General features: G+C 39.7%; 1 protein-coding gene across 1 annotated transcript in view; it reads right to left on the bottom strand.

The window, feature by feature from the left end:
• mecom (MDS1 and EVI1 complex locus) overlaps positions 1-21,140 on the bottom strand; it is a 523,157-nt gene that overhangs the window by 64,486 nt on the left and 437,531 nt on the right. The window contains 1 exon segment of the mRNA XM_034168129.1: positions 10,372-10,506. Coding sequence (XP_034024020.1) covers positions 10,372-10,506 — 135 coding nt within the window.

Below are 21,140 nucleotides of genomic sequence, written 5' to 3'. Positions count from 1 at the left end.
TAACAATCACCTCATCATAGCCATGTCCGTGACCTGTCGGAGCCTTACACATCCACCCGAGCAGAACCGCTGTGTTGACAGCAGGTCTCACCTCATGGAGGGGAAAACTCTCTGTCTCTCTCTCTCTCATAAGGGGAGAGCTTTAGGAAAGATTCACCTATTTCCTTGATGAAAAGATGGTGTCAGTTGCACTCTCAAAGTGGAGGCTGGAGGGCCAGATAAGTCCAGCAAAACCTTTTATTTTGACTGAAAGAGGGATTGATTATTTATTGTTGTAATATAATTTGGGGAAAATGTGCAAATACACATTGAAAATTCTATTTCAAGTGCCTATTGCATGTGAACAATGGTGACCTTGGTGACATAGACTTTGGAAATGAAACAAACTGATTTAAAAAAAGAGTTAATTTCTCTTTTAAAAATCACACATATGTTTTGAGAGACACAGAGAAGGAAGAAGTGTCTGTTTCAGCTACATTCATGCAAAATCCTTTTTGCAGGGTTGTGTGGACTTGTTACCAAGTTATTTGAGTTGTAAAACAGAACCACTGGTAAACATTCACAAAATAATGGTTTACTTCTCCAAACGAATATTTCTGTGTGGCAGACTCTCTTTCTTTCATGGAGCCTGTTCATGCCATATGTCATTCAAACATCTCCTTTATTTTTTTCAAGGTAAAGCTCAGATAATAGTCTTTTCCACTGGGTTGTGTAAATACAACCCCTGGCAAAAATTATGGAATCACTGGCCTCTGAGGATGTTCATTCAGTTGTTTAATTTTGTAGAAAAAAAGCAGATCACAGACATGACACAAAACTAAAGTCATTTCAAATGGCAACTTTCTGGCTTTAAGAAACACTATAAGAAATCAGGAAAAAAAAATTGTGGCAGTCAGTAATGGTTACTTTTTTAGACCAAGCAGAGGAAAAAAATATGGAATCACTCAATTCTGAGGAAAAAATTATGGAATCATGAAAAACAAAAGAACGCTGCAACACATCACTAGTATTTTGTTGCACCACCTCTGGCTTTTATAACAGCTTGCAGTCTCTGAGGCATGGACTTAATGAGTGACAAACAGTACTCTTCATCAATCTGGCTCCATTGACCCTATGTGTCTTTTTGCAAGGAATGTTTTCACAGTTTTTGCTCTATGGCAAGATGCATTATCATCTTGAAAAATGATTTCATCATCCCCAAACATTCTTTCAATTGATGGGATAACAAAAATGTCCAAAATATCAACGTAAACTTGTGCATTTATTGATGATGTAATGACAGCCATCTCCCCAGTGCCTTTACCTGACATGCAGCCCCATATCATCAATGACTGTGGAAATTTACATGTTCTCTTCAGGCAGTCATCTTTATAAATCTCATTGGAATGGCACCAAACAAAAGTTCCAGCATCATCACCTTGCCCAATGCAGATTCGAGATTCATCACTGAATATGACTTTCATACAGTCATCCACAATCCACAACTGCTTTTCCTTAGCCCATTGTAACCTTGTTTTTTTCTGTTTAGGTGTTAATGATGGCTTTCGTTTAGCTTTTTGTATGTATATCCCATTTCCTTTAGGCGGTTTCTTACAGTTCGGTCACAGACGTTGACTCCAGTTTCCTCCCATTCGTTCCTCATTTGTTTTGTTGTGCATTTTCAAATTTTGAGACATATTGCTTTAGGTTTTCTCTCTTGACGCTTTGATGTCTTCCTTGGTCTACCAGTATGTTTGCCTTTAACAACCTTCCCATGTTGTTTGTACTTGGTCCAGAGTTTAGACACAGCTGACTGTGAACCAACATCTTTTGCAACATTGCGTGACGATTTACCATCTTTTAAGAGTTTGATAATCCTCTCCTTTGTTTCAGTTGACATCTCTCGTGTTGGAGCCATGATTCATGTCAGTCCACTTGGTGCAACAGCTCTCCAAGGTGTGATCACTCCTTTTTAGATGCAGACTAACGAGCAGATCTGATTTGATGCAGGTGATAGTTTTGGGGATGAAAATTTACAGGGTGATTCCATAATTTTTTCCTCAAAATTGAGTGAGTCCATATTTTTTTCCCTCTGCTTGGTCTAAAAAAGTAACCGTTACTGACTGCCACAATTATTTTTCCTGATTTCTTATAGTGTTTCTTAAAGCCAGAAAGTTGCCATTTAAAATGACTTTAGTTTTGTGTCATGTCTGTGATCTGCTTTTTTTCTACAAAATTAAACAACTGAATGAACATCCTCCGAGGCCGGTGATTCCATAATTATTGCCAGGGGTTGTATATGACCACTTTATTTTAGTTTGACAAGACACTGTATCACAATAACAAAGTAATTGTTTTTGTTGATTTCTTTTTACATTTATGTATGGAAGCATTCTGTCTCATTAAGTGCCAACCACACCTACTCCTAATCCATCAGGATATTATATAAACAAAATTAAGTTCTTCTTCTGCTCTATCTATCTATCTATCTATCTATCTATCTATCTATCTATCTATCTATCTATCTATCTATCTATCTATCTATCTATCTATCTATCTATCTATCTATCTATCTATCTATCTATCTATCTATCTATCTATCTATCTATCTATCTATCTATCTATCTATCTATCTATCTATCTATCTATCTATCTATCTATCTATCTATCTATCTATCTATCTATCTATCAACTTACGTAGCCACTCACTGCGTTTTACAGGGTATTATATTTTAAAAACTATGTACTAATGACCTATTAATCTACAAAATAGATTCACCAAAAGAGAAATTAAATATGAATTGAAAGGAACTGAAGTTTTTGTAAAACCCAGGTATGGAACTACAACTAAAGAAAAGTGTATTTCAGTCAGAGGTGTTGGTTTATGGAACAGTCTTGACAATGAAATAAAAAATTCTAAGTCAGTACATGTGTTTAAAAAGAACTTGAAATTGTCTGTGTTGAAAAAATATGAAATTTCAGAGTAGTGCTGTTTAAAACTGCTCGGTGTTATGCATTATGAGTATTGTGTCTTAAAAAAGCCATATGGCTGGTAACGTTTGATGGAACTGTTATATTTTCTTGTGTATGATGGGGGCAGATGTTATAAGTTATTACTTCTTTCTGCAGCTTTTCATTCATGGTAACCTGGTAATTGGAATTACTCTTGTGTTTTTGTTTTTATTTTATGAATGAAATAAATAAAGAAAAGAAAAAGAAAGAAAAAGGGTACTTGCCTAGGCATTCCCAAAGCCTAGGAACATGATAATTTCAACATACAGTGCACAAAGATAGAACAAACAATAGAACTAAAAATACCAAAAAAAAAAAAGTTTAAAAGTAATAATAAGAATTCAATTTTCAATTTATTTCATGTACACAGTGCCAAATCATCACAAAGCTGCCTCAAGGTGAGTAAGTGCTAACCTTACCAAAACCTAGAGCAAGCACACAGGCAACAGTGGTAAGGAAAAATTCCTTCAGATGATGTTGAGGAAGAATCCTCAAGCAGACCAGACTCAGAGGTCGTGGCCCACTGCTTAGGCCATTCTTACAGTTACAAGGTTTGTACAATGTTTTTATGAAGCTGAAGAAACAAGAAACAGATAAACCAGAATAGCATTAAAACAAAGTGCATTGTTGAGACGTGCGCACAATCATTCTATATTTTCTGCCACAAAATCATCAAATCTTGGCTTACATCTCAGATGTATCTTCTGGAAAATTGTAGCTGAACTCTCAGGTGTTATTATTTTTTTTTTTAAGAAAATCCTCCTTTATACCTCTTCATCAGGAAGCACTGGTGATAGAAAATGCAAAACATGCACTGTGCACAATTTCTCCAATCACAGCCACAGAAATCTATAACCTGTTCTGGGTTTTCTGGGTGTCTTGGTGGCTTTCCTCACTCTTCTTCTTGCACAGTCACTCAGTCTTTGAGAACTGTCTACTCCATGCAGTTTTACCATAGAGTGCCATAATGTTTGTATTTCTTCATAATATATGTAAATAAAGTCCAAGACACATTCATTGATTTGGAAATGTTCATGTATCCATCCCCTGAATTTTCTGAAGAAATCTGGCAATAAAACTGATTATTTACATGTATTATACCAAAGGGGCCTATTATTATTATTATTATTATTATTATTATTATTATTATTATTATTATTATTATTATTATTATTATTATTATTATTATGCAACCCATCATCTTGGCTTTTATATTTTTAATTAATTTATATCCACTTGTAGAGCTTTGCTTTGAGTTCAAGTTCAAGGAAGATAATTTTTGAATTTTTTATCTTGAGAAGCCTGATTTACTTTTTATATTCTAAATGGAATAATCAAATTAAAATGTGTGGAATACAAAGCTGCCCAATACTTTTTGAGGGCACTGTAAGTAAATGCTAAATTTTTAATCAAGGCAATATACCAAAGCACACTGCATATGTAACTTAACAAGAATAACGCAATGCTAAAATACCCTTGGCTGTATGAATCAATGAAAGAGTGTGTAGAAACAATGTGACCTTTTGACCCCTTAGAATAGATCAAGGTTACCCATCTTTGAACTTGTCCAAGGTCTGTTTTCCAAGAATGGTCCCTGTGAAATTGAAAACCCTGGCAGTAATGGGAATGGACTTATGCTGACCACAGACAGACGGACAGACAGACAGGTGGATGGACGGAAAGTCTTTGCAATATCCAATGGCCATATTTTGGCCTTGGGTAAAAACAAATACAGTCTATGTATATGTTATATGATGGGCCCAAATTTGCTCAGTTTATCTATGTGCAGTGCACAAACAATATCACATGGCTCCTATGTAAATTGGAGGTGCTTTAGGACCAGATCAGTTTGAAACTGAGGCTGAGAAGTTTCAATTTTGAATGTGGGGATACTGAAATTCAAACAGCTCATCCTAGAGTCAACCATGTTTTTGCTGGATTTAATTACACTGGCCAAAGGAAAAAAAAAAATTTGCATGGACTTTTAGGATGCTGAATCCAAATCTGAGCTCAGATTTCCTCTGTCACATCATATTTTTTTGCAATCTGCATCTTCTGTATTGATGGATTATGCAAAAGCTGCTCATACACTCATGAATTTGACGCCACTAATCTTACACAAAAGCAGCTTCAAAAGCAAATTGATTGGCAAAAACTAACACCAGATTCAGATTCAGCATCCCCAAATTACCCCAAATCTATAGAAAAACTCCATGCAAGAAAAATCACATTGACCAGTGTTATCAGATCTCAAACCCCGAACTCCAAGTCAGAAAAAAAGAACAATAAACATGCCTTCCATTTGGATTTTTATACTGGGAGCTACCAAGCCTGAGCTACATGACATGCCATCACAATCAACATGGCAACATACATAGCTGCTCCCATTTTTTCAGAGCCGCCACAGCAGATCATCCTTCTCCATCTCTTCTGATCCAGTGTAGAAGTTGAACTGGGATGAACATCCAATTTTTATGGTCCACATAATGATTTGGCACATACTCTTCCTGATGCAACTCCAGATCTGTGCTTCAGTTTTTAAAACCCATTTAACTGTATTTTCTGTATGAAAATGTGAAACGGTTTGGACAAATCAAGAGGTTTTGGTGAAAGTTAACTGCATCACATACAGATAACTAGCAGACTTCAAACCAGGCTCGGTTGCTGTGTTCTCTGCCATTAGCTCAAACTGGACAAGGTTATAAATGAAGCCAACATAACTTCCCCTAACCGACTTACAACCATCACCAAAGGCAACATGATTTTTTTTTCTATCCTGCATATCTGATCTAAAACGAGAGGTGCATTACGGCAAACCACCATCTTTCCTGTTGATCTTTGCAGGTGCATTTTTGCAAACATGATGGTAAAGCACATTGTCATGTGGCTAAAGCTAAAAGCCTTTATCACAAGAGTGGGGCTGTTATCCAGATAATGAATTTTGGGTAACTTAAAGGCTTGGTTACACATAGACGGTTTCGTCGGCGAGTAGTACGTAGACCTAAGTTCGCGGTAGTTCCGGCTGTTTTCGCGGTGTAAAGGGGCGGAGCGTGCGCAGCGGGGCTCCTCCTCGCTCTTTCCCCCAAAAAACTCTGTCATAATTGTGTTTAGAAACCAGTCACCATTTGTTTTATTATACATCTGTGTAGTTAATTAATAAAATATTCTGTACAGACGATTCGCTCGCGCGCACGTAAAAAGGAGAAAGAAATAAAGAAACTCCGCTCCCTGCTGCTGCTGTTTGCAGCGGGGCTCCTCCTCGCTCTTTCCCCCAAAAAAACTGTCATAATTGTGTTTAGAAGCCAGTCATCATTTGCTTTATTATACAGCTGTGTAGCTAATAAGCAAAATAATCTCCAAGAGGATTCGCGCACGCACGCACGTAAAATAAAAATAAAAAGAAACTCCGCTCCACACTGCTGTGGTGCTGCTGCTCGCTCCAAAAACTGTCATGATTGTAAAATAAAGGACAAAAGAGACATAAGTCCTGCTCACAGGCTGCTACCAGACACAGGACATGTTCACATCTTCAAACTCCAGATATCTCCACGTCACTACATATTCAGTCCCTGATTGGTCATCACGGCGTGACAAGAACTGCGGCACTACAGGAAGCGGCAGGATGAAACGGCGATTAAAAAGTATCAAACGCCATTGTTCGCGTTGTCACTGTCGTCACGGGAGGTCTCCGGGAGTGCTCCCGGAATTATTCGACATGTTGAATAATTTTTTCGATGATTCCCGGTAAAGCCGGAACTAAGCCATGCCCCCTAGTGCCGGCGTTAACAATGGCGTGTGATCCTTAAGACGGCCAAAAACTCTTCCGGGACGCTTCCGGGAGCTCTTACAGTCTGTGTGTAAACGGGGCTTTATTGTTAATTTAAGATAGCAGAGAGAGTCGCTGATCAGAAAGCAAAGCTGGAGCGAGACAGGCAAAATGAGGGGTTTTGAAAGAATAAAATAAGCATGCAAAAATAGACGACATATTGCTTCCCATTTCTGGGCTCACAGTTCAACTTTCAAGATGTAGTGCATTTCTTAAAACTACAGTTTACAGGATTTAGTGTGAGCTAATGGCGAGGCTGTTTGACTGCATGATACCATCATCGGTCTTGGTTTTTCATTTAACTGCCTTCTCTTGTAATAAACATTAAGTATGACGATTCTCAAACTTATTAGCCTGCATTAACAACCAGCATAAAGTGTACAGCGGGGCAACCACTGACTCATCTTCTTTCTTCTTCGGCCTTCTGGCTGCACTGCAAAATGTGAAAGGTGGAGTAAGTACATGTGCATCCAGTGCATCCAGAAAGTACTCACAGTACTTCACTTTTTCCACATTTTCCGCAAAATGGATGAAATTAATTTTTTTCCCTCCAAATTCTACACACAATACCCCATAATTACAATGTTAAAAAAGTTTTTTGAGATTTTTGAAAATGTATTAAACATAAAAAAGAAGAAATCACATGTACATAACTATTCACAGTCTCACATGTACATAACTATTCACAGTCTTTACAATGAAGCTCAAAATTGAGCTCAAGAGCATCCTGTTTCCACTGATCATCCTTGAGCTGTTTCAACAGCTTAATTGGAGTCAACCAAGAATGAAGTCAAAGGAACTGTCTGTAGACTTCTGAGATGGGATTGTCTCAATGCACAAATCTGGAGAAGGCTACAGAAGCATTTCTGATGCTTTGAAGGTCCCAATGAGCACAGTGGCCTCCATCATCTGTAAATGGAAGAAGTTCGGATCCACCAGGACTCTTCCTAGAGCTGGCCAACCATCTAAACTGAGCGATCGGGAGAGAAAGGACCTTAGTCAGAGAGGTGACCAAGAACCCGATGGTTACTCTGTCAGAGCTCCAGCATTCCTCTGTGGAGAGAGAAGAACCCACCACAAGGACAACCATCTGTGCAGCAATCTACCAATCAGGCTTGTATGGTAGAGTGGACAGACAGAAGCCACTCCTTAGTAAAAGGCACATGGCAGAGCACCTGGAGTTTGCCTAAAGGCACCTGAAGGACTCTCAGACCATGAGAAAGAAAATTCTCTGTTCCGATGAGACAAAGATTGAACTCTTTGGCGTGGATGCCAGGAGTCATGTTTGGAGGAAACTAGGCACCATCCCTATAGTGAAGCATGGTGGTGGCAGCATCATGCTGTGGGAATGTTTTTCAGCAACAGGAACTGGGAGACTAGTCAGGATGGAGGGAAAGATGAATGCAACAATATACAGAGACATCCAGGATGAAAACCTGCTCCAGAGCGCTCTTGACCTCAGACTGGGGTGATGCTTCATGTTTCAGCAGGACAATGACCCTCAGCACACAGCCAAGATATCAAAGGAGTGGCTTCAGGACAACTCTGTGAATGTCCTTGAGTGGCCCAGCCAGAGCCCAGACCTGAATCCGACTGAACATCTCTGGACAGATCTGAAAATGGCTGTGCACTAACGCCCCTCCCCATCCAACCTGATGGAGCTTGAGAGGTGCTGCAAAGAGGAATGGGCAAAACTGCCCAAAGATAGGTGCACCAAGCTTGTGGCATCATATTCAAAAAGAATTGAGGCTGTAATTGCTGCTAAAGGTGCATCAAGAAAGTATTGATCAAAGGGCGTGAATACTTAAGTATATGTGATTTCTTCATTTTTTAAAAATAAATTTACAAAAATTTCCACAAAAACTTTTTTCATGCTGTCATTATGGGATGTTATGAGTACAATTTCGATGGAAAATGAATTTACTCCATCTTGGAATAAAGCTATAACATAACAAAATGTGGAAAAAGTGAAGTGCTGTGAATACTTTTCAGATATACTGTACGTCCCTTTTGGATTACTGTACCAACATATTTGGTGCATTATGGTAGCCTCCATGAGGGGATCTGCTCTCACACCAACATTTCTCAACATTGTCTTGTGAGTCAAAACTTCACTCCTTGTTGGGAAATGTTGTTTCTCAGAATGCATTAGATGGAGAACCACACCCTACTTTTTTGGGGTCAGAATCAAAACTTTTCAATCACAGCCTTGTATGAAGGGCTCATTCTAAGTTGATGAAAACGCATCAGTTCAATGTCACACGTACTTAAACACTCATGAAAAGAAGGTCTCTAATGGTAAATTCAGTTTCTGCTAATAAACACCTCTAAAGCCTACAAACTGCCTGCCCATGAAACACATCATTTTGGAGCAGTTTCAGCTATAAATATATATATATATATATATATATATATATATATAGCTTGTCCTTTGACAAGACACTTAATTTGCATGGTCTCAGTCCACCAGCTTCTTAAACTGGTAAAGGCCATGACTGGAGAAGTAATCTGTGACTGATTGGCATGTGCTCCAGGGAGATCTCAATTACTTCACGCTGTGGAATAATTACAGAATTTCTGTGGCACCATCAGACTTGCATCTACTTGCCTCTACTAAGAAATCATGGGAGTTTGGTTGAGGTAATTTGACAATCTTAAACTTTTCCTTACGAGAATGCACATTTGTTCTTGAAAATTTCTAAGTTATTCCACTAGTTAATGCTTGAATCAACATAAAAATTTCATGATATAATGTGGGTCCTCGTGCTGCCGTGTTCTTCCTGCACATCAGAATCTGTTATGGGTGAATTTCCACAGGTGACGTTCAACAAGTAATCTAGATGGACCACCGATGAGAAGTGATGACACACACTCAAGCTGCACTACCTTTTGAAAAAAATCGAGTCAAGTTATGGAATGCTGCACGTGCGTGTCAGACAGAGTTTAGCCTGTTGTTTTGCGTGTTTGTGTGTTGGAGGGGAGGATGGCAGTGAGACGATCAGGCCCTCGTGTGTGCACATCTGTGTGTACGGCCAGGTGAAGAGCAAAGCACCGCGGCATTCTTGGCATATCTGAGTGTTTATATCACAAGCGTGACTGGGATGTGAGTGGAACTATCACGCCGGCAGGCCGCCTCTGATCAGTCCCTGTGGTCTTTGCAGGGCAGAAGCCAGCGCACAATTACAAAAAGAAAACAGGCAGATAGTGAGAAGTCTGCTTGGTGGGGAGCGCTCTGCGTGCGTGCACCGAAGGCAGGGTGGGCCCGCCTCTCCCGGGACAATCTGACTTAGATCACCATAACACCTTTTAACACAACAGACGGGACAGTCGTCGGAAAATAAGGGGAAGCCTTCTGGCATCAGAGCGGGGGGGGGAATAACCACGACTGAGTGTCGTTTCAAATATCTGACTGACTTTTAGTTGCAGTTGCTTTATCGAGATCCAGAACAATTCCCAAATCACCATTTTGGAGTTCAAAATCCACATGTGCTTCTCTCTCAGATCACATTCAACTTGCATTTCACAGATGTTTTCCTGCAGGTGTGCCCACCCACCTGATCATCTATTTGGCACGCTGTCACGTTGTGCTGCTCAGTCGCAGGGGCAACCTGGATGTGCTTCAGCCAGGTCCTGATATCTGGTCTGCTGGCATCAGCGCAGAATTTTACATGGCCTGACCCATCCAAGATCTGCAGAGTGACACACACACACACACACACACACACACACACACACACACACACACACACACACACACACACACACACACACACACACACACACACACACACACACACACACACACACACACACACACACACACACACACACACACACACACCAGTTAGACTTTCATCTGTATCAGTCCAGGTTACTGTGTCCAGACACTGAGTAACCACAGACCCCTAGAGAGAAATAAGAAGACAGGCCTTCAGCATCGAATACATTATTAGACATTCAGCTGTTTATGGCAAACACAGAATTTTTAAATAGATATTTCAACAGAAATTTCTGCACCCAATGTAGTATTGCATAATAATGACAATAAAATGAAATAAATGAGATTTTTAATGTATATCCCATAGAACATTTTTCTATTTCAGAAAAAGCATAAATATTTTTGATTTTAATTTATGGATAATAATAATAAGGACTAAAACTACAAAGGAGCTCTAATATAAATTAATCAATCAAACACATTATTTTAAAAAGTAAAATTGAGATAGCAAAATATAAAATACAATATTTGCTGCTTTTGTATAATTTTAAGTTATCAAGATGTATTTATATTTTAATTAAAAACGAATTTTAAGCTGTGCTACCAATTTGTGATTTCTGTTGACGTTTTAAATAGTTTCTTTAAATGTGGCTTTAACGAATGCATTAACAAATGATCAATGCACGGACAACAACAACGACGACGATAATAATAATAATAATAATAATAATAATAATACTAATAATAATAATTATTATTATTATTATATGCACGGTGTTATCACAGTCTAGGCCCAATTAATCTATAAAAGTAAACGAATTGTGTCGTTTAAACCGTTTTTATAAAAGCTATATGACGCTTTTTTTTGTCTGAAAAATTAACGTCTATTTTATGTAAATCGTTAACTTCACTTAAAAACAAACTAAACCGTTAGAGGTGATAAATATAAAAATAACTGAGTTTTGATCAAGGTCACAACGTGTCTTTGTTGCCAATGAATAAATACATATTTTGGTTGTATAAAGCCTTTTGTCCCAACACCAAATCTAAAAATCCATCATTTTAAAAAATATCTTAAAGTCTACGAACAGAATTTTTTTTTTTCATTTTCTGGAATTAGTTCGAAAACAAACGTTATGTTCCAAATTCTTAACATCTGCTTTTTCTTACCGTTAAATCTATTTGGCACCGGCGTGAGAAAGATAAAACCTCTGGGGGGAAAAGTGAAAAAGTCCACTTCTACACACACACACACAAAAAAAGAAAGAAAGAAAAGAAAAAAGAACAGTCCAAAAACTTTTCTCCTCAACAATCACTGAAAGTAAACTGCGCGCGGAACACGGCGCGTCCGCTTTTTTGGCATGGTGAAAGCGCCGGTGTCGTCGTTGTTGTTGTTTTTGTTGTTGTTGTTGTTCGGTGTCCTAAGCCGCAGGGCGCGTGGACGTCTTCGCCCGTGCGCGCACACCTTCCCGTCGGTCACGCAGCCGCGCGGGTGTCGGTGGCTGTAAATCCGCTCGGCGGGGACACGGCGTGCGTGTCCTGCAGACAGCGCGTGTCCTCTCCGGTAGATCAACTTTTTCCCAACTTGCCAGCGCGCGCGCTTCTCTCGTGTCACCCCTCCTGTCCTGACGCGCCCAGGTGTCCCCCGGCAGCCGCTCAGCTTTTCATTTTTCTCTCTCTCTGCCCCCCTTCGTCTGTGATCGGGATGTTTCTGTCTGTATGATAGCGGACACGTTGGGGAAAGGGGGCGGGGGTGAAGGGGTGAGTAGGGGGGTGTCGAGCATCCCACGCGCTTTCTCTTTTTATGTTTTGTCTCTTAAAGGAGAATCGCGCGCTTCCAGCCGCAGCAGCCCGCAGAGACGCGACCGGCGCAGCGCGGGGCAGCTTCCTTTTTTTTTTTGTTCCTTTTTTTTTTTTTGCGCCGTGTCCCGCGGTCAGAAACGGCTCCTCTCCGCACTAAATTTTAAAGTGACAGGGGCCCGCGGGGTTGGAGAAGGTGAGCGGGGTCACGGAGAGGTCGGGATGGGGGTTCTTCTGACGGGACGGACGGAGCGCAAACAAACGCGCCACACGTTTTAACGAAGCCGACGTTTTCACACGTCGAACAATTTTTATGACATCACTAACCTGATGATCCACCCTGTTTTTCCCTCATTTGTTGTAATTATTTAAACGAGGGAAAAAAAATAACCAAAACTTTCCTGAAAAGTGTTCAATAAATGGAACAACTTACTAAAATGAACCTGTGGGGGAAAGGAGGGGAAGGGGAGTTCACGGACAAAATCTGCCTAACAGGATTTTCTTTTTTTTTTTTTAACTCAACCAAACTCTCATTTAACCAGAACTGCGCATTTAGTTGCGCCATAATCGACTGCAAAATGAAAACAATTGCTTAAACAAAAATCCGGAATATTTCTTTTGGACTTGGCCTATACGCGCACCTGCTTTACGCACGGCACAAAACATCGACAAAGCCTTTTTTTGTGCTTCATTTGTTTTATTTTTTTTAAGCATTTCGATCCAAAAGTGTTATTCTGAGCAGTCAGAGCGTGGGACAGAATAACGAAACGTCCTGCTTGTCTGTGATCAGACTTTATTAGGGCTCATAAAGCGGCGGAGGACAGGCCTGATGATGATGGATAACGCCTCACACGGTGACATTGACCTTCCATCCCAGATAATACCCATTGTTTTACCAAATCGCGGAGCAAATGCGCAGGAAGGACAGGAAAAAATCATGTGTAAATAAGGCAGGACCCCGCCACCGATTCCCATCGTCTCCCTGCTCCCTGAGAACCCAGGACAGACCCCGGGCCGCGCGGTCATTGATTTCCTGCCTCTCCTCGACTTGTCCATTGTTGGAAGCCTTTTTAATTTAGCCATAAATTGGGAAAGCTCAAGTCGAATGAGCTGTTCTATTTTCTTCCTGTCAGGATGAGGGATTTGTTTTATGATGCATTGTGTATTAAATACAAGTAATCTGGGAAAGTGATTGCTGCGCGGCCTCTCCGGGTCTGAAGATCCTGATAGAGAGGTCTGAATTCCTCTGAAACACAAGGGGAAGAAAGAGGATAAACGGACTGAGAGTGGGAGGCAAAGCGTGGGGCAACAGCGCCGCATCCACACGTGGAGACGCTGCGCTTCTCCCCCCCGCCAGGAGATGGCGCGCTCAACTGGACTAACTACTTCAAAATGGTTCAAGTTGAACTTGAAATAAGATATCGGATTCAGTACGAGCACTTTCGAACATAAACCTCAAAATGTTTGTATAATATATGCATTTGGTAAGTCTTGACTTTAGAAATGTTGCAGAAATAAGCTGCACATATTTTGCCTCTGAGTGGAAGTACAGCCTGAACAAAAATGGAAAGTTGACTGCTGCACACTCTCTGTGCTCCAAGTTTGACTTCGAAGTTTGAGGATTCTCTCTCTCTCTCTCTCTCTCTCTCTCTCTCTCTCTCTCTCTCTCTCTCTCTCTCTCTCCTCTCTCTCTCTCTCTCTCTCTCTCTCTCTCTCTCTCTCTCTCTCTCTCTTCTGTGTGACGTACAACACAAAACTGTGGCACATTGCTACATTAAATATTCAGCTTTATATTGTCTTTATTCTGTAGTAATGTAGTAACCCTATGCATTATAAATAAACAAAAACAATTATGCAGAAAAGATGCTAAAACCTGTAAATATAAAATGATTTTGCAAAAAAGAGCACTCAGCATTAAAAATTAAAATAAATATCACTATAGTCTTCAAATACACCTTGCAAACTTTCAAAACTTTTAAAACAATCATATTAGATAAACTATTCTATGATTTTAAAGGAGCATAATTTTGATCAGGGTATTCTTCATTAATTATTATCACCCACTTCTTGTCTTTGTGGAATCATGCATTGGGCTGTAAAAATACAAACTAATTAAGATTTTGCACAGCACTGTAGATGACACATGCAGCATTGATGGGGTCCAATGGGGTATTTTTGTGTGTGTTGTGAAGTTGTGTCAGATAGGGCATCCAGCATAAAAATTGTGCCAAATCAACATGCAGAGCCACTTTGGGTGTGCTGTGGTGACCATAATTGAAAACAAGGGAGCATCCCAACTTCCAAAGGGACTTAGTTTGACTGTAAATGATGCATGTCGAAAACCACACTTATGTAGGAGTGTGCTTGAAAATTTTGCAGAGAAATTGTGTACACATTGCACATACAGTATACACAAGTGTGTCAAAAACACATTCACATACAGTTTTAAAACATTTTGCACTGCAATGTAAATGATGCACATGTACAAATCTAAAAAAGCACATTTATGTAGAGTGCTTAAAAACTTAGCACAACATTGTATACAATGTACATCTGCACTTGCATGGAAAAGCCCAGCCCAGATGAAAATCTACTATATTTTAATGACAGTATCAAAACTAATATTTAATCACTTTTTGTGATGCTATAATGAAGTTGGTGTGAGATTGGGTTGAAAAGCCCCATTTATTGAGCGTGCTTAAAATCTTTGCATAGCACTATACAAGATGAACTTACACATGTATGTCAAAAAATGTATTCATGCAGGGTGCTTAAAATTTTGCACATTGCCGGGCATGCGGCAAATATATGCAAACATGTCAAAAACCACATTTAAACAGGGTGCTTAAAACATTATGTACAGCAGTGTATACAATGCGCATCAAAAAACACAATCGGAACCTTGCCCAAGACTTTTGCACTATGTAGTCACTTTGAACCAGCAGCAATAATCTGCCCTGAAAGTCGGATAGTGGTGGATTTAAAACATTTGGTTGTGCTCTTAATAAAGCACAAGGCGCGGCACTCATTTCTATTTATTTGAGCACCATAAAGAGCATTCTGATGTGCTGAGATGAAATAGATGTGTTTTATCAGAATTATGCCATGCCTTTGTCATAATGATTGGGACATACTAAACAGTGGTGTGGAAAAGCTGTTTATCAACAGATTACGACACACGCAGGCTGCAGGGTATGTGTGTTCTGACTATATCATGTAGCATGGCATTTTTAAATTTTTTTTTTTTTTGTATTTAAGGGACTCTGGGTAATGTTTAGTGCGGAGACTTTAAAGCTGCTGTGAAAATCTTTAAAGGAGGTTAAATGGGCCTGTGCTTATTTTGCTTGCGGCTTTCTTGATTGTTTTAGGAGTTCAAGCATACCAAAACTACAACTAATTCATAGACAAATGCAATAAAAAAAATCAGTCTTTTTTCTTGGTTTTTGGTTCTTATCATTGAGTAACTTTGCAGCCATCTCTCAAATTGGATTCTGCATTTCTGCAAGTGCAGAGGATAAGATTCCCGCCCCCCCCCCCCAAAAAAGGAGGGGATTCCCATGTGCACTGAAAAAAGAGACTAGTTGAACCAACTAAAATTAATTGTTTCAATTGGTAACATCTAAATGAATTAAGTTGTTTGAACTTAAGTTAGTAAGTTACTAACTTAAGTTCAAACAACTTAATTTATTCAGGTGTTACCAATTGAAACAACATTTTAAGTTGGTTGTTTTTTCAGTGTGGGTTGCACAGAGCTACATCTGAAAGGCTGCAAATGCTAAAACCCAGTCAAGGCCTGTTTAGTGCAAAAAAAGAAAAAAAAAATTGCAGCCAAATCTGCAAAAAGTAGTTCCACCGCTGTCAGTGAGACCTCCTGTGGAGAAGGCCAAAAGCTGCATTAAGTCCCCATCATGACTTTACATGCACACGCCCCCTGTGCAGTAATATTTTGGATAAATGTGAAATTCACTCATGTGGTAAAAACTCACTTTGTAACTTATTTAATGAATAGGATCCCTTCTCATTAGTTGAGATTTTGCTGCACACTACCCCACAATGTGTGGATGTCACCCAATTAGCATTAAAACACAGAAGAGGAAACGAAAGTGGAAAATGGAAATAAGACATTTCTCTGGGTCTGGAAATAAGCCCGTTGTGAGCGGCGTGTTAATCTCCACCTCAGTAATTTGGTTGTGCAGCAGAAGACAGAAGCCTGCTGCTGCGCCCTGCACTTCATAAATCACTGCTTTATGTGGACAAGGTCAGCAGGGCCCCTCCCCTTCCACTGGCCCCTCCTGGCCCCTCCGCCATGTTTACCCGGCCGCCCGGGGGCTCTCAGGACCAGACCGGCTCACTTCTAATTACTTTGGATTATTTTCATTTGCCGGGGGTCAGCCAGGCATTCCGACGGGGAGAGAGAGAGAGAGAGAGAGAGAGATGATTTCTTGACAAATTCTGTGGCTTGTGAGAAGCAGACTTGGTGTGTTTTCTGAATTAGCAGCCGCTCCTTTTGTTTTGACACTGTTGGTTTCTGTCTCTGACAGGTCGGCCAGAGCCTGCACCTCAAACACATGTCCGCACACACCAGAGCCTTATGCTCGTCACTTTCCAAATATCAGTTTTTGGTTAAAGCACTGAAATCAAACCACATGTCCATAGCCTCCATCAATTTTGTGCAGAGGAGCATCATCACTGGAACAAGATGTGATGTATGCAAAGAGCATCCCAATAAAGAAAACACTTCAGTCTCCTTATGGGGCGCAAGGAGAGAGCCAGGACGCAGTTTATTCATCTATCTCAGACAATCACAAAAAGAAGACAGATGCCGTGACAAATTTTGTGTCAAAGACGAGCACTGAAGTTAATGTTGCTTATGTAGCAACAAGATGCTTTAAAAGTAACTCTCAAATCACAGGGCCACACAGCCATTGGAGGGTGACAAAGCTGCAGTGGCCCTTGTCATTGTAATGTGCATTTTTCTGGTATTTTTTTTAGGATGAACACAGACAACTTTATTTACTGTATTTTGCAGAGTAAAAAGTGCAGGGTTTTGTTTTTTAACTAGTTATGGAGGTCCTGTCACTTATACTCCAGTTTAATTTTCATTCTGAGAGAATCATGCATTTGTTATTAATAATAATAAAAAAGTAAGACCCTTTGGCTGTTCACCACAGCAAATCTGAGGTGGATCTGCATGATGAATAGGCATAAGTTTTATGCTGGGTGCCTTTCCTGAAGCAACTCCACATTACATGGAGAAATGTGGAAGGGTTGGGGGTTTGAACCGTGAACCTTCAGCACTGAAACCAAGTGCACTGACCACCTGGCCACCACCTTTGCCTTGTTATTAATAATAATAATTAGTATTATAACTATTTATATAAGGCTTTCCCAAGAAGCAACACACGAAACAAACTAAACTCTTAAAAGAATAAATGACAATAATCAAGTACACCACAACAATGTACAAAAATCCCAAATTAAACAGCTGATAATACAGAAAAAAGTATGACTTTTTCTGTGTGATTTTAAGCATGAAGTATGATTTTTTTGAGGCATTTTTTGACAGGTGCAACTTTAACTCTAGAAAATAGTATATTTTATATTGCTCAACATCGATTTGTGTGTGTGTGTGTGTGTGTGTGTATATATATATATATATATATATATATATATATATATATATATATATATATATATATATATATATATATATATATATATGGTGTTATTGTACAATGTTAATTCCAATTTGAAGCATTTTATTGTGATTTTCTATTGATGAAAATTTGCTTCTTAGTTTAGTAACGCTGGCTGACGTATGCATGTGCAGCATGGTGGATTAGTGGTTAGCACTGTTTCCTCACAGCAAGAAGGTCCTGGGATCACTTCCCACCTGGTCCTTTCTGTGAGGAGGTTGCGTGTTGTCTTTGTGTGGATTCTGTCTGGGTGCTCTGGCTTCCTCCCACTTCCAAAGACATGCGAGGTAGGTGAATTGGTGACTCTAAATTGCCCATAAGTCTGAATGAGTTTGTCTGTTTATATCTGGTCCTGCTACAGATGGGTGTCCTGTCCAGGATGTACCCTGCCTCCTGACCAATGACCGCTGGGATGGGCTCCAGCTCCCCTGTACCCTTAACTGGCATAAATGGCTATAGAAAAAGAATATATAACTTATGCATTTTTAAAGTTTATTAAATAAACAGTGTTCCTTACAAATAAATAAAGATATAAACATATAAGTTGAATAGATCAGTTTCAATGATGAGAGTGCTGTGATGTCATAAAGCTATAGGGACTCCGCTTGCTTTAGACAGCAAAAAAGACATCAAGTGTGCAAAACAGACTCATTTTTGACAAGAAAGAAGAAAACCCAACATTCTAGTCCTGCAAAATTTCAAGCTTTATCTTGGTTTCCCTTATTTGTATATTTGTCTTGATTTTAAAAACCACATGTACGTAGCATCATGCACTGAGGCAGTACACTGGATGTGATTCACGAAGGTGAAGCATGACTGCTTGTTGATAATGTAATTTCATTAAAAATAAATCTAACTTGTCTCCTGTATTTTGATGCTTGATTCAGGTGACAGTTCCTAAAATTGAAATGTTCATCAGGTGATGAGTGTGGTGGTTTTGCACGTTCCTTCTAAAATTTGGGGTAAAATTCCATTTTTAACCACAGTTTTCAGTTAGAGCTGCAGTGCAATTTACACAAGGATGAAGACCCTCAATTCTATGAGTATGTGTATAGAAATCTTCTTCTTCTTTGTCTTTCGGCTGTTCCCGTTAGGGGTCGCCACAGCAGATCAATCGTTTCCATCTCACCCTGTCCTCTGTATCTTCCTCTGTCACACCAACCACCTGCATGTCCTCTCTCAGCACATCCATGAACCTCCTCTTTGCTCTCCCTCTTCTCCTCCTGCCTGGTGGCTCCATCCTCAGCATCCTTCTCCCTATATACCCTGGGTCCCTCCTCTGCACATGTCCAAACCATCTCAATCTCGCCTCTCTGACTTTGTCTCCAAACCGTCCCACCTGAGCTGTCCCTTTGATATGTTCATTCCTAATCTTGTCCATTCTTGTCACTCCCAAAGAGAATCTCATCATCTTCAGCTCTGCCATCTCCAGCTCTGCCTCCTGTCTTTTTGTTACTGCCACTGTCTCTAAACCATACAACATAACTGGTCTCACTACTATTTTGTAAACTTTCCCCTTCACTCTTGCTGATATTCTTCGGTCACAAATCACTCCTGCCACCTTTCTCCACCCACTCCACCCTGCCTGCACTCTCTTCTTCACCTCTTTACCACACTCTCCATTACTTTGAACAGTTGACCCCAAATATTTAAACTCATCTACTTTCACCACTTCTACTCCTTGTAACTGCACTATTCCACTGGGCTCCCTCTCATTCACACACATGTACTCAGTCTTGCTTCTACTGACTTTCATTCCCCTTCTCTCCAAAGCATATCTCCACTTCTCCAGACTAGACTCAACTTGCTCTCTACTCTCACTACAGATCACAATGTCATCTGCAAACATCATAGTCCATGGGGACTCCTGTCTGATCTCATCTGTCAACCTGTCCATCACCACTGCAAACAAGAAAGGACTCAGAGCTGATCCTTGGTGTAATCCCACCTCCACCTTGAATGAGTCTGTCATTCCGACTGCGCATCTCACCGCTGTCACACTATTCTTGTACATGTCCTGCACTACCCTAACATACTTCTCTGCCACTCCAGACTTCCTTATACAATGCCACTAGAAATGGTCCTGACAAAAGTCAAATTTAGACCTGAAACAGCTTTTTACACTTCTATAACATATGAAGTGGAAGACCATATTTGGACTGCGTGACCTGTGAGACACACCCACGAGATGTTCTTTACTTTGTGTGACACGCCCAAACGATATGTTAAGGAAGACGAGAGGGGAGGTGGCAAGAGACAGCTGGTTTACATTTGAAGGAAAAGAAAAAAAACGTTTTGGTTTTGTTTATTGATAGGCCTGAAAATTGATTTAAAATGAAATCACCCTCATCTGGTCGCACATGTGGGGAGTATTATTTTTGGTTATGTATAAACAAAATAAAACAATTTGAAGAGTTTTATGTAATTTTGGCTAACTGTGGTAGAATGACTGAGTATCTGCAGAGGAGGAAGTAATTTCATTCATTCATTCATTTTCTATACATCCGCTTATTCCAATTAAGGGTCAAGGGGGAACTGGAGCCTGTTCCAGCAGTTACTGGGTGAGAGGTGGGGTACACTTTGGACAGGCTGCCAGTCTATCGCAGGAGGAAGTGATCTGATTTATAGAAAAAAAAAATAATTAAAAGTCACAGGCCAAGGTCAAAATCTGAGCTTATATAGGGGATATTTAGAAAGGCTATTCTGTGGACCTAGTTAAAGATACAGCAATTGCTGCCATTAAATGCCAATTCTAAAATCGTACATCACTTTTCTATTGGCCACATGACCTTTGAACTTGGGTAACCTTGAAAGGTCAACTACTTAACTCAAACATTTTGGAGCCAATAAGTATTAAACATGCTGGAAGAGTCAAAGATAAAACACTTCAGTTTTGGAAAGAACTGATCATAAATCAACCTCACACACAACCACATATTACACTAGTCAAATATATATATATATATATATATATATATATATATATATATATATATATATATAACGTTTATCAGTTTGAACATTAAATATCTGGTCTTTGTGGTGTATTCAATTGAATATAAGTTGAAGAGGATTTGCAAATCATTGTATTCTGTTTTTATTTACATTT

This window comes from Thalassophryne amazonica, chromosome 4 (genome assembly GCF_902500255.1).
Source record: "Thalassophryne amazonica chromosome 4, fThaAma1.1, whole genome shotgun sequence".
Taxonomy (NCBI): Eukaryota; Metazoa; Chordata; class Actinopteri; order Batrachoidiformes; family Batrachoididae; genus Thalassophryne; species Thalassophryne amazonica.
The sequence above is the reverse complement of the archived record's forward strand: the minus strand, read 5'-3'. Positions and strand labels throughout refer to the sequence as shown.